The sequence below is a fragment of the Meles meles genome, chromosome 19 (genome assembly GCF_922984935.1).
Source record: "Meles meles chromosome 19, mMelMel3.1 paternal haplotype, whole genome shotgun sequence".
In the NCBI taxonomy this organism is placed as follows: Eukaryota; Metazoa; Chordata; class Mammalia; order Carnivora; family Mustelidae; genus Meles; species Meles meles.
The window spans coordinates 45673951-45686741 of record NC_060084.1 but is presented as its reverse complement, the minus strand read 5'-3'; the positions used below and the strand labels follow the sequence as shown (position 1 = coordinate 45686741).

Below are 12791 nucleotides of genomic sequence, written 5' to 3'. Positions count from 1 at the left end.
GGAAGACATAGAGAAGGAAAGTAGGTCATTCTCAGCCCGCTAATGAAAATGACTAAGTGCTTTCCGTTTCCTCTTGTCACCAAGACCTACCCATACCTATTGTTTTCTGCAAGGAAAGGGAAAAATACGGCCCTTTCTCCAGAAATGGATGGGCCGCAGGACACCCCCGGGAGCCAGCACCCAGCTGAGAATCCTTTCCACCTCAAAGCAGAAATCGTCTTTAGGGGCGCCTGGGTGGCTCAGTGGGTTAAGCTGCTGCCTTCGGCTCAGGTCATGATCTCAGGGTCCTGGGATCGAGTCCCGCATCGGGCTCTCTGCTCAGCAGGGAGCCTGCTTCCCTCTCTCTCTCTGTCTCTGCCTGCCTCTCTATCTACTTGTGATCTCTCTCTGTCAAATAAATAAATAAAATCTTTAAAAAAGAAATCGTCTTTATGGTGTAACTAGGTGTGTGGTGTTTGCCCCCACCCCACCCCGTTCCTGGCACAGAGCTCCTGAAATTCACCTGGGATTCCCTGAATGATAAGGGTGATCGGTGTCTTCGTTCTAAGGAGGTGACTCTCAGTGGCCCCCTATAGCTCCAGGATGAGGACTAGCTGCCAGAAAGACCAAGCCTTGATTAGAAGCTCAGACCTTTCAGCCCCACCCCCAGGCTCTGGGGAAGGGACAGCGGCTGGAGGCTGAGTGAGTCACTCACGGCCACTGATGTCATCAGTCATGTCTGCAGAAGGAAACCTCCATAGACAAGAGTTTGGAGAGATTCCACAAGTGGATGAACACATTGAGCCGCTGGGAGCTCCGTGCCCCTTCCAGCATATTGTGCCCTGTCTCTCTCCCAGCTGGCTGCTCCTCACTCATTCTGGCGAATTATCCAGCTTGAGGAGCAGCTGTGGGAACCCCTGAATTGATAGTCAGCGGGCCAAACGTGCCAGCGACAACCTGGGACGTAGGGGTGGCGTCCAAAGCGTGGGCAGTCTCGTGGGGCTGCGTCCTTCCCTTGTGGGATCTGACGCCAACTCCAGGAGATAGTATCAGCACTGGACTGACCTGTAGGACCCCCCGCTGGTGTTCAGAGAGCTGGAACTGGTTAGGTAGCACCCACGCACCTGCTGTCAGGCCCGTTCAGGGTAGTCTCGGTTTGACTAACTCACGGGGCAAAATCCTTTTTGTCATTTAATGTGACATAGTCCTGGGAGTGCTAGCCCATCCTATTCACGTGTCCCACCCACACTCAAGGGAAGGTGGGGTTATATGAAATGACCCCTGTGTGTGTCATTGGGGGTCATCTTAAGATTCTGCCTGCCATAAAAAGTAAATATTGGGGGCACTCAGGTGGCCCAGTCATTAGGCATCTGCCCTTGGCTCAGGTTGTGATCCCAGGGTCCTGAGATCCAGCCCCTAGTGGGGTTCCCTGCTCAGCCTCTCCCTCTGCCCCTCCCCCCCACTCATGCTGCCTCTCCCTCTGCCCCTCCCCCTCACTCATGCTCTGTCTCTTTCTCTATCAGATAAATGTAATTTTTTTTTTATTTGACAGAGATCACAAGTAGGCAGAGAGGCAGGCAGAGAGAGAGGAGGAAGCAGGCTCCCCGCCGAACAGAGAGCCCGATGCGGGGCTCGATCCCAGGACCCTGAGATCATGACCTAAGCTGAAGGCAGAGGCTTTAACCCACTGAGCCACCCAGGTGCCCCCAGATAAATGAGATCTTTAAAAACCAAAATAAAACAGTGAGGAAGCTTACTCTTCCCTCCTGTAACTGTTCCCTATTATTGCTCTCTCCTTCCTCCGCTCCCATGGACGCCTTCCCTGGCTCTTCAGGATGGTGCACCGTCAGAGTCCACATTCCAGACAGCAGCATGGCTGGCACCCCTTCCCTTAGGGGCACAATCCCCAAACTGCACAGCTCCCTTTTCTCACATCCTACTGCCCAAGCTTAGTCATGTGGCCATGCCTGGTGGCAGAGGAGGCTGGGAAATGTAGTCTTCAGCTGGGAACTCTCAGAAAGTACGGGAGGACCGATACTGAGGGACATCCAGCGGTCTCTGCCACAGCCGGGATGGCCAAATCCTCGTCTTCCCTTTGTGGCCGGAGACACCAAGCTCAGAGTGCTGATGTCACCAAAAGCTGCTGGGTAAATAAATCAAAGGTGGAGGGGGGAAGGGAACCTCTTTGTACTGTACCCCAAGACCAGGGGCTTTTACCAGCTCAGAAGAGCTACTCTCTCATCCCTGGTGCAGGAAGAGGCAGGTGGGGATAAGTGAAGGTGGAGAAATGCATAAATTTGTGACAAGGGCTGGGAGGGGGTCTCTCGCGGTTGCCACCTCGTGTCTAGGTGCAGAGTTGCGGGTGGCAGGAAAATGTTCTGAATTTACTGAGGCACTCACGCTCGTGTCTGCGCCACACAGTCGGTGGGCAGCACGGGGCTCTGCAGATGGACTGACTGCCCTGGGGCAGGAGTTCTCGGGGGCAGGACTTCCACGCTCGCAAGCAGGTATGCCCTGAGAGAGTTAACGTGCACAGAGCCCCTGTGCCAGGGGATTTTCACATACTTAACTTGCAGGCTCTCTTCAACAGCCCTAGCAGGTCAGGGCCACTACGGCCCCCGTTTTACCGACGGAGCGGCTGAGGCACAGGGAAGTGAAGCTCGTATCAGAGCTAGCAAGTGGCAAAACCGGGATTCGAATTCAGGTAGGGATTTGGCTCCGGGGTCTGTGCTCTTAGCCAGTAGGTTTGAGGGTCCTCCAGGTCTGCCCCACCCCCAGCTGCACGGGCTAATCAAGGTCAGGACTAGGAGGAGTCCAGACTCATCGAAGGCCCAGAGCTTCACTGTGGAAGTCCGGGCAGCATGTATGCCGTCTGTCCCACAAGCACCGCATCGCAGCCTCTGTGCTGTGGCAGACCCTGTTAGGGGCCTGCACTGCGTCTGTCCCCCCTTCTTCCGCTGGAGCCGAACACGAGGCTGAGCCAAACCAGGAGCTCTCATCGTCTCCCCATCCGCACCATCCCCTCCCCAGGAGGAGGGCATACCCGCCCTGTCTGCAGGGGAGTCTGCAGTGTTTGTGAATGGACAGCTGGTCTGTTCCAAGAAGGGGATTCTTAAAAGGGTTTTTTGTTTTTGTTTTTATTTATTTATCTGACCGAGAGTACAAGCAGGGGGAGCGGGAGCAGCAGGGAGAGGGAGAAGCAGGCTCCCCACTGAGCAGACTCTGGGACCATGACCTCAGGCAAAGGTATACACGGAACCCACTGAGACACCCAGGCACCCCTGAAGAAGGGGATTCTGACGTAGAGGGTGGTACTAGGATGCGGGGGGGGGGGGGGACCTACACTTCCCTGATGTTTCCCCTCTGTGCCCAGAAAGGTGATGGCTTTGGGGATGAGGCCAGGCTACAGAAAATTGTGAGCATTATGAGTGGAGAGAGCAGGAGAAGGTAGTGGAGCAACAAGCAAGCTGGAGGGGAGGGAGGTGAGCTGGGAGGGGCAGCGGAGGCCTGAGGGGCATGGTGGAGGGCACCATCCTGGCATCGCAGTCAAGACTGGGTGGGGCTTCCAGGAAAGGTTTGCCTCCCTAAAAAAAACAAACAAACAAAAAAAAAACTGCCCCAGCTGGCATGTCCTTCCTTATTCAACCTTTCTCCACCAGCAATACAGACATGATCGGCGGAGGCGCAACAGTGAAATGTGTGTGAGCCCAGCCCCCTCCTACCAGTTCCTGGGAAAAACTCTTAACTGGTCCTGTTGTGTGAGCCACTGGCGATCTGGTTTGCTGTTACTTGCAGAGAACACCACTCCAAGTGAAACCTACTTGTTCTGGGCCAGGCCTTGAGAATTCCATGATTAAGTAGTGTTAGGATCCCCATTTTACAGAGGAGAATATTGAGGCTCCCAGAGGGAGGATCCCTTATTGGAGGTCACAGCAAAGGTCTGACTCCTACACTTTGCAGTGATCTCTTGGCTCCCGCCCAGTGACCCCACAGCACCAGGTGCAGAGTAGGGGGCCCATCGATGTCCCATAAATCCACACACGGCCCTCGGCCCAGGTCACCGAGACCCCTCCCAACACAGGGATTCTAGGACCGGAGGCTTAGATGACCAGGAGCAAACCTGGGGAGCAACAGGCAGAGGCTTCTCTTCAAAGCTGCCCTCCCTCCCCCCACCCCCAGTCCAGACCCTTGCCGATGCCGATGCCGATGCTGGGAGCCGGGAACAGGCGACTGCCACAGACTTCAGGAGACAGTGGGCCAACATTAGACACCGTCAGACCAGAACACAGGGAGGCAGACTGTATGTATTTCCCTGTTCCCCTCCCCAGCCCACCCCCAGCCCCAGCCACCATCAGGAAAGGACCTGACTTGCAACATTTCAGCCCTTCCCGGCATCCTGCTGAGGCTCCTGAAATAGAGAAAGAGAAATTTTTCTAAAATACAATAAATAGTTATTTAAAATAACAACTGTATTTTTAAAAATAGCATTTATATTAGGGTTTACTAGGTGTCAGGCACCATACTAATACTCCCCACTTGAGGCTCCTTGCCATTTCTCAAACACACCAGACACATTCCTACTACAGACCCTTTGCACTTGCTGCTCCCTCTGCCTGGAATACTTTCCCCCAGATATTCACATATGCACATGGTTCAATCCCTTACTTCTTTCAAGTGTTTAGAGATTTAAAAAAAAAAAGTGGTTTTTTGGGGGATGGGAGAGAGAAAGCAAGAGAGTACAACGTGGGGAAGGGGCAGAGGGAGAAACAGGCTCCCCGCTGAGTAGGGAGCCCACCTGGGGCTCCATCACAGGACCACCCCCCCCCCATCATAGCCTGAGCCAAAGGCAGACCTTCAACTGCCTGAGCCGCCCAGGGGCCCCTCAGTTTAAATACCATCTTCCAAATAAGGTCTTCCCCCACCGCTCAATTCAGAATTGCACGAAACTCCCAGTACTCCCCCACTCCTTTCCTGCTTTGTTCTCTTCTCACTTCTTTTAATCTTCTGTTTGCCTTGCCTGGCTGTCCCAACACTAGAATATCAGCCTCCCTAGGGCAAGGGTTCTTACTGTTTTGTTCGCTGTCGCATTGGCCCCAGGACCTAGAACAATATCCAGCACAAAGTAAGTACTCAGCAAATATTTGTTGAAAAAAAATGAAATCCAAGGAGGTGAAAGCTGTCAGAGTTTCTGGCTTACAGAGGAGGAAACAAGCAGAGAGAAGTGCAGGCATCTGCCTTACGTCACACAGCCAGTAAACAGCAGAGCTGGGATTTGAAGCCGGACAACACTGACTTAATCATTATCCGTCCTCCAGATTTGTAATGTAGTTGATTGTCGTTCTGGTCCACCCTTCTCCCTCCTTATCCCTCTTCCCCATGTGGTTTGGGGGGACCAACTCCATCCCCTGGTCCAGGAATGGCCACATGAAAGCACTATGTTCCCTTGGGTCTCAGTGATTAATTCTGGAAAGAAAATGTGACCTAATCCAGGCCAATGGGAACTTTCTTCAGGATTCATGCCACCATGAGGGGGAGGCTGAGAATAAAGTTAGCCCAGGAAAAAAGCAGAATGCGGAGTAAAGGAGACAGATTCCCAAGGCCAATGTTTTGGTGCCTGGATCAAGCCATGCCTGAAGCTAATTAGCCTCTAGATATTTATTCTCATGAGCCAATTTTTTTTCTTAAGCCAAACTGAACGGGTTCTCTGTTGCAATAACAGTCATGACTTATTCCAATAACAGCAGCTGTCACTGAAGAAAGGTTTTGACTGGACTTTAATTCACAATGCCTAACATCACCTGCTTCAACTTTGTGTGGCTGGTGGATCCAGGGTTTGAATCTAAGTCTCTGTGACCCCAGAAGCTGCATGCATAACCATAATGCTTCTTGGCAAGTGTGAGAAACAGACCTCTCGTCTGCCTCCCCTGCCTCCACCCCCGCATGGCTGCTGGAAAACAGACCTACTAAGTGCCTGGCACATAGTAGGGATTCCAGAAATCCTGTTTGTAATTTTTCAAAAAAACAGCTAATACACCATGTGAACACTGTCTGGAATCTGATTCCCAAACCACCTCTAAAAAGATATTTTTGAGGGGCACCTGGGTGGTTCGGTGAGTTAAGGCTCTGCCTTCAGCTCAGGTCATGCATGATCTCAGGATCCCGGGATTGAGCCCTGCATCGGGCTCTCTGCTCAGCAGGGAGCCTGCTTCCCACTGTCTCTCTCTCTCTCTCTCTCTGCCTGCTGCTCTCCCTACTTGTGATCACTCTCTGTCAAATAAATAAAGTCCTTAAAAAAAGATATTTCTAAGACACTGGAATAGAATTAAATGCCATTAACACATTTTAAGATTTTTATTGGAGGATGGTGGGGCGCCTGGCTGACTTGATAGATCATGTGACTCTTGAGCTCAGAGTCGTGAGTTCAAGCCCTGTGTTGTTCATGGAGCCTACTTAAAAATAAAATAGGGGTGCCTGGGTGGCTCTATCCATTAAGCATCCGCCTTGGGCTCAGGTCGTGATCCCAGGGCCCAGGGATTGAGCCCCATGTCAGGCTTCCTGCTTAGTGGGGAGTCTGCTTCCCCCTCTCCCTCTCTCTCGCCCCTTGTCTCTAATAAATAAAGAGAAAAAAAAAAGTCTAGACAATGAAAACTAATTTATGATAAACAGATCTATGGAAAACAGATCAGAGGGGCACCTGGGTGGCTCAGTCAGTTAAGCGTCTGCCTTTAGCTAAGGTCATGATCCCAGGGTCCTGGGATTGAGCCCCATGTTGGGCTCCCTGCTCAGTGGGGAGCCTGCTTCTCCCTGTCCCTCTTCTCCCCCTGCTTGTGCTCTTCTGTCATCTCTCCCTCTCTCTAAAATAAATAAAATCTTAAAAAAGAAGAAAAGGGGGCAAGCAGATCAGCAGTGGCCTGGGGCAGGGAAGAGAGTACGAGAAATTACAGTCCCCAAGGAAATTTTGGGGGTGACATACATTCATATGTCAAAACTCATTAACTCATACGCTTTAAACACGTACTGTCTCTTACACATCACTTATGCCCCCAAAAGGTGACAACTTTTTGTAAAAAAATAAACAACAGATTAAAAGTATTAAATCTGTAGCAGCTTGCAAATGTGTATGTATAGTAAGTGGTTTTAAAAACGCACGACCTGGGGGGAAAAAAAGTCCAGTATGTGGGGCACCCGGCTAGCTCACTCAAAAAAGTATGTAACTCTTGCAACACGGACGGGACTGGAAGAAATGATGCTGAGCGAAATAAGTCAAGCAGAGAGAGTCAAGTATCATATGGTCTCACTTATTTGTGGAGCATAACAAAGAACATGGAGGACATGGGGAGATGGAGAGGAGAGGGAGTTGAGGGACACTGGAAGGGGAGATGAACCACGAGAGACTATGGACTCTGAAAAACAACCAGAGGGTTTTGAAGGGGCGGGGGGGGTGGGGAGGTTGAGGAACAAGGTGGTGGGTAATAGGGAGGGCACGTACTGCATGGAGCACTGGGTGTGGCGCAAAAACAATGAACACTGTTACGCTGAAAATAAATTAAAAAATTAAAAAAAATTTTAAAAAAGCATGTAACTCTTGATCTCAGGATTGTGAGTTCGAGCCCCACACTGATACCTAGAGATTATGTAAATAATTTTTTTAAATGAATAAAAAATAAAAATCCAGTATCGGTGGCAAAAAATAAATAAAATCCAGTATTGCTGGCAAATAAATTATTGTGCATATGGTTTAACACCTTATACCAATTCCAATACCAGTGGAACTTTCTGCAGTGATGGATTCTATATCCTCTGTGCTGTCCAATCCAGTAGCCACATGTGGCTATTGAGCACTTGAAATGTGGCCAGTGTGACTAATAACTGCAGTTTTTTAAGATTACTTATTTCTTTATTTGTCAGCGCACGCTCAAAACAACAGAAGCAGGGGGAGCAGGAGAGGGAGAAGAAGCCTCCCTGCTCAGCAGGGAGCCTACGCCTGCCCTAGGACTTGATCCCCTGACCCTGGGATCATGATCTGAGCCAAAGGCAGACGCTTAACCGACTGAGACACTCAGGTGTTCCAAAAAGTGAGTTTTTATTGTATTTCATTTTAATTAACTTAATTGTAAATTGCAAAGCATCGGCCTGCTATTGGATAGTACAGCTTTACAACTAGGAGCTAAGAAAGGAAAGAAGGAACCTTAAGTTCTTTTGGAAGAGAATTTAGCTGACATCCCACTCAGCCCTTCTCTGAGCCTTGTAAATGTATTACGTTAAGTGAGGCGTCTCATGGGAGCATCTCAACAAACCCATTTTACAGAGGATGAAAATGAGGTTCAGAGAAGGGTAGAGCTGACTTGTCCTGATCTAAACAGGGAGGCCGGGCTGAGCTAGGACTGTGACTAAATCACCTTTGACTCCCAGACAATGCCCTGCCCCTACCTACCCACGCGCCCATCCTCAGCCCCGCCTCCCCCCCCACCTCACCTCCCTGACCTCACCTCCAGTCAGTCACCTGCTACCTTTTGCTGATCTCCTCCTCAATAACGCTCAAAATTTTCTGCAGCCCGGCCTCATCCACAAAACCATCACCTTTCTGGGCACAGAGGAGAAAGAGAACACGGACACGTAGGTCTCCCAAGCCCCAGGGATCCCAGCACAGCTGCCCTCCCGCCCTATCTGGGCCCCTTGCCAGAATCACCTTCTTTGAATGGACCAGTTTTCCATCCACAAACACTTCGAACTCCCCCGTAGCCTGGGCAGCTCTTTCCTCCTGCTGGAGAGGGAAGGTAGGGGGTTGGGGGAAGGTGAGAGCTCCCCTCCAAGCCCCTGGAATCTCCAAGCCCTGACAGCCCCCCTCGGGCTGGCCACTCACAAAGATGAGACGATTTGGAAATTGCTGCTCCAGACTCTTTCTCAGAAGAATGAACTGCAGAGAGGAGAGGGGAGCATGGGGTCACAGGTCTTGGGAGGGAGGAGAAACAGGACCTCCTTCTAGACTTCATGTCCTAATCCCCCCTCCCCTGCCGCCCACCTACAAAGTCAAAACTACTTACCTACAAAGTCAAAACTACTTACCCGAAGGCTATAGCTTCAGAGGCCGCTGGAGGGAGGGCAGAGAGAGATGGAGGGAAGACACAACATCAGTATCTCCTCAAGCCCAGAGGGAGCCTGGGAACAGTCTGATCCTGTCCCTCCGCTGCTTGGAACCCTCCCATAGTGGCAGCTCACCCAGGGCAAAAAAACAGTCCTCTGCATGGTCCACAAGCCCCCACCGGCTCTGCCCTGTCTCCTCCTCCACTGTCTCCCTGGCCTGCTTTGCTCTAGCCACAGGGACTTCCTCCAATACTCCAGGCATCCCTGCCTCAGGGCCTTTGCACCACCTGTTCTCTCTGCAGAACCTGGATATCTGCACAACTCCTTCTCTCCCCTCCTTCAGGTCTTTGCTCATACATCACCTTCTCAGGAAGACATCCTGATCACCCCAGCTAAAATTGTGACTGCCCCCTTGCCTTCTGCCATTAACACTGATCACCTTTTAAGATGCTATATAATTACTGTGTGTCATATTTATTGTTCATTCCCACCCTCTCTACACAAGGATGTGAGTGCAATAAGGACAAAGATTTTTTTTTTTTTTTAAGAATTAGAGAGCAAGGGCGCCTGGGTGGCTCAGTGGGTTAAGCCTCTGTCTTCGGCTCAGGTCATGATCTCAGGGTCCTGGGATCGAGTCCCGCATTGGGCTCTCTGCTCGGCAGGGAGCCTGCTTCCCTCTCTCTCTCTCTCTGCCTGCCTCTCTGCCTACTTGTGATCTCTCTCTCTCTCTCTCTCGCTGTCAAATAAATAAATAAAATCTTTAAAAAAAATTAAAAAAAAGAATTAGAGAGCAAGCGAGAGAGAAAGGACAAGCCTGGGAGCAGCAGAGGGAGAGAGAAACAGACTCCCAGCCCAGCAGGGAGCCCGATGTGGGCTCCATCCCAGGACCCTGGGATTGTGACCTGAATGGAAGGAGACGCTTGAAGAATTGAGCCACCCAGGCACCCCCAGCAATCTCGGTCTTATTCACTGCTGTGTCCCTAGCGCCAAGGACAGGGTCTGGCACGAGGTAAGTGCTTAATTACCTTAGTGAATTAATGAATTAGTGAATTAGTGAATTAATGAATCCATGAAGTCAGAGAAAGAGCTGGAAGGGAGAAGGGCAGGGGTGCTTGGGATTGAGCCCCACATCAGGCTCCTTGCTCAGCACGGAACCTTCTTCTCCCTCTGCCTGCTTCTCCCCCTGCTTGTGTTTTCTGTCAAATAAATAAAATCTTTTTAAAACCAGGGGGAGAAGGGCAGAGAGAAAGAGGAGCTGAGGAAACATAAGGAAAAGGAGAAAGACACTGAGTTGTGGGGAGAGACTATCTGGGCACATAGAAATGGAGTGGGGGAGGGAGAGGAAGTGGGGGGAGAGTGAGACTGGGGAGAGAAGGGAGAGAGAACATTCTAAAGCAGGAGAGGGGCATGGGGATGGAAGGGAAAGACCAAGCCCCGGCCTGGGAAGGTCACCGCTGTTACTAGGGCCACAGACGCAGAGACTCAGCTCTGAGACCACCAAAGAGAACAGAAACCAACTTCCTTCGGTCTTTGTAGCTGGGTTCCTCCTCCCCCACCTTTTACTTAGATCCCTTCCCCACACCCCAGCTCTTCACTTAGAGGCCATCTTCTCGTCTAGGGAAAGGCCATCCCTGACAGTCTGAAATTCCCTCACCCCCAGTCATCCCTGGTGGGCTTTGCATTTGCAAAGCCCAGCTGGGCCTGGGGAGAAAAGCAAGGGGCTCGGGTCAGCACTCCATCCCTGGCATAGGCCCAGTCCGTGGGGGGCAACACACTCCAAAATGGATAAATGAGTGAGGGGGAAGCTCAGAGCAGGGATGTGAAGCCCCAGATCTCCAGCCCCCCGTGAGCATGACAGGTGGAGCCAGGACTAGGACTTGAGACTCCCTCCCTTCCCCGCCCCTAGCAAAGCCCCACTGCCCCCCCCCCCCCGCCCCCTCCAGCCTTTCCCCACAGGGAGGTAGGTCTGCATGCACCAGGACGACCCTCACCAGTAGATCACTCGAATCAGGATCTTCTTGTCCATCGGGAAGTTCTCGCTGGTGGGGGCTAACGGGCCGGGCCCCAGGATGGGCACCGGCACAGACTCAGGAGTGGAATCTGTCAACTTCGTGGCCGAGGAGTCTGCCCTCGAGGTGGAGCCAAGGGTGAGCTTCAGTAAATCAGTGGCGGATGGAGTGTGGACAAGAATGGAGTCTTGGTTGAACCCGAATTCACTGGTGACGGACGGAAAGTGCTTCACACTAGGTGGCCGCGAAAGACCCTTGTCGCGCGACAAAGCGGGTTCCGAAGCGGGTTCTGTGGGCTGATCCAAAGGTAGGACCGAGTCCGGGAAGGATAGCGACACAGGGACAGCGGCCCTGATCTCGACCCCGACCCGGGACGAAACTGGGGTTGGGGCAGGGGCCGGAGGCGGGGTCCAGATTGTAGTAGGTGTCTGCGCTGGAATAGGGGTCTGGACCCGGGTCAACATCGGCGCCGGAGTTGGGGTCCGGATCTGGGTCGGGGTCGGGACGGAAGTAGGGTTCCAGACCGGGGTCGGAGTCTGGACGGGAGTCGGGGTTTGGTCCGGGGTCGGCATCTGGACCGGAGTTGGGGTCCAGTCCGAAACCTGGGTCTGGGCGGGAGTCGGATACCAGGCCGAGACTTGGGTCTGGGCAGGGGTCGGGGTCCAGGCCGAAACCTGGGTCTGGGCGGAAGCCGGGGTGTGGATGGGAGCTGGGGTCTGGGCCAGGGTTGGGACGGCAGTTGGAGTTTGGGGCGGGGCCTGGGCAGGAGTGGGGGTCCAGGCCGAGGCGGTGGTCTGGGCGGGGACCCAGGCTGAGGCCCGGGTCTGGGCAGGAGTCGGGGTCCAGGCCGAAGCTGGGGTCTGGGCAGTAGTGGGGATCCAGGCTGAGGCTGGGGCCTGGACAGGAGTCGGGGTCCAGGCTGAGGCTGGGGTCTGGACGGGAGTCGGGGTCCAGGCCCGGGTCGGGTTTCGGACGGGAGTCAGGGTCCGGGCCCGGATCGGGTTTCGGACGGGAATTGGGGCCCGGGCCCGGATCGGGTTTCGGACGGGAGTCGGGGTCCAGGCCCTAGTCGGGGTTCGGACGGGAGTCGGGGTCCAGGCCCGGGTCGGGGTTCGGACAGGAGTCGGGGTCCAGGCCCGGGTGGGGACAGGAGTTGGGGTCCGGGCGGGGGTCAGGATCTGGCCAGGATTCGGTGTCTGGGCCGAAGTTGAGGCCCAGGCAGGAGTTGGGGTCCGGACCGGGATCGAGGTCCTGACTGGGGTCGAAGCCCGGGCCGAGGTCAAGACCCGGCCTGGGGAGGGGTTTGGGGCCCTTGCCTGGTTGTTCATGGTGGGGGCAGGGGGGCCCCCCCGGGTAACAGGGGTGGGGGAGGGGGGATTGGGCTCCTGCCCGGTCCTCCTTCCTTGGGCAGGGAAAGCCTCACCCACACCAGGATTCTAACGTGGGAGATGACCACAAGGGGGCACTGTGACATCATGTTCCACCCGGTAAGAAGGTTCTATTGCTCTGGGCCAGGGACCAGGTGGGAGGGACCTCTGGATCTCACCTAAAAATTCCCATTCCTAAACGCCACCTGCAAGGTAAGGAACACAGACATTGCTCCAGTGTTCTCCTCACTGTCGCTAAACATTCATCCATTCGGTACCTATTTCTTTCTTTTCTTTTTTTTTTTAAGGTTTTATTTATTTATTAGAGAGAGAGAGAGAGAGAGCGCGAGCA

General features: G+C 53.1%; 1 protein-coding gene across 1 annotated transcript; it reads right to left on the bottom strand.

Moving 5' to 3' along the window:
- Positions 1 to 4356: 4356 nt before the first annotated feature.
- SELENOV (selenoprotein V) lies at positions 4357 to 12549 on the bottom strand. Its single transcript, XM_045986755.1, has 8 exons — positions 12496 to 12549; positions 11326 to 12137; positions 11055 to 11279; positions 9046 to 9070; positions 8843 to 8896; positions 8669 to 8743; positions 8469 to 8563; positions 4357 to 4387 (listed from the first exon to the last, which is right to left on the bottom strand). The coding sequence occupies exons 1-7, from the start codon at positions 12547 to 12549 to the stop codon at positions 8486 to 8488; spliced, it is 1323 nt and encodes a 440-aa protein (XP_045842711.1). The 3' UTR covers positions 4357 to 4387; positions 8469 to 8485.
- Between the last annotated feature and the right edge of the window lie 242 nt (positions 12550 to 12791).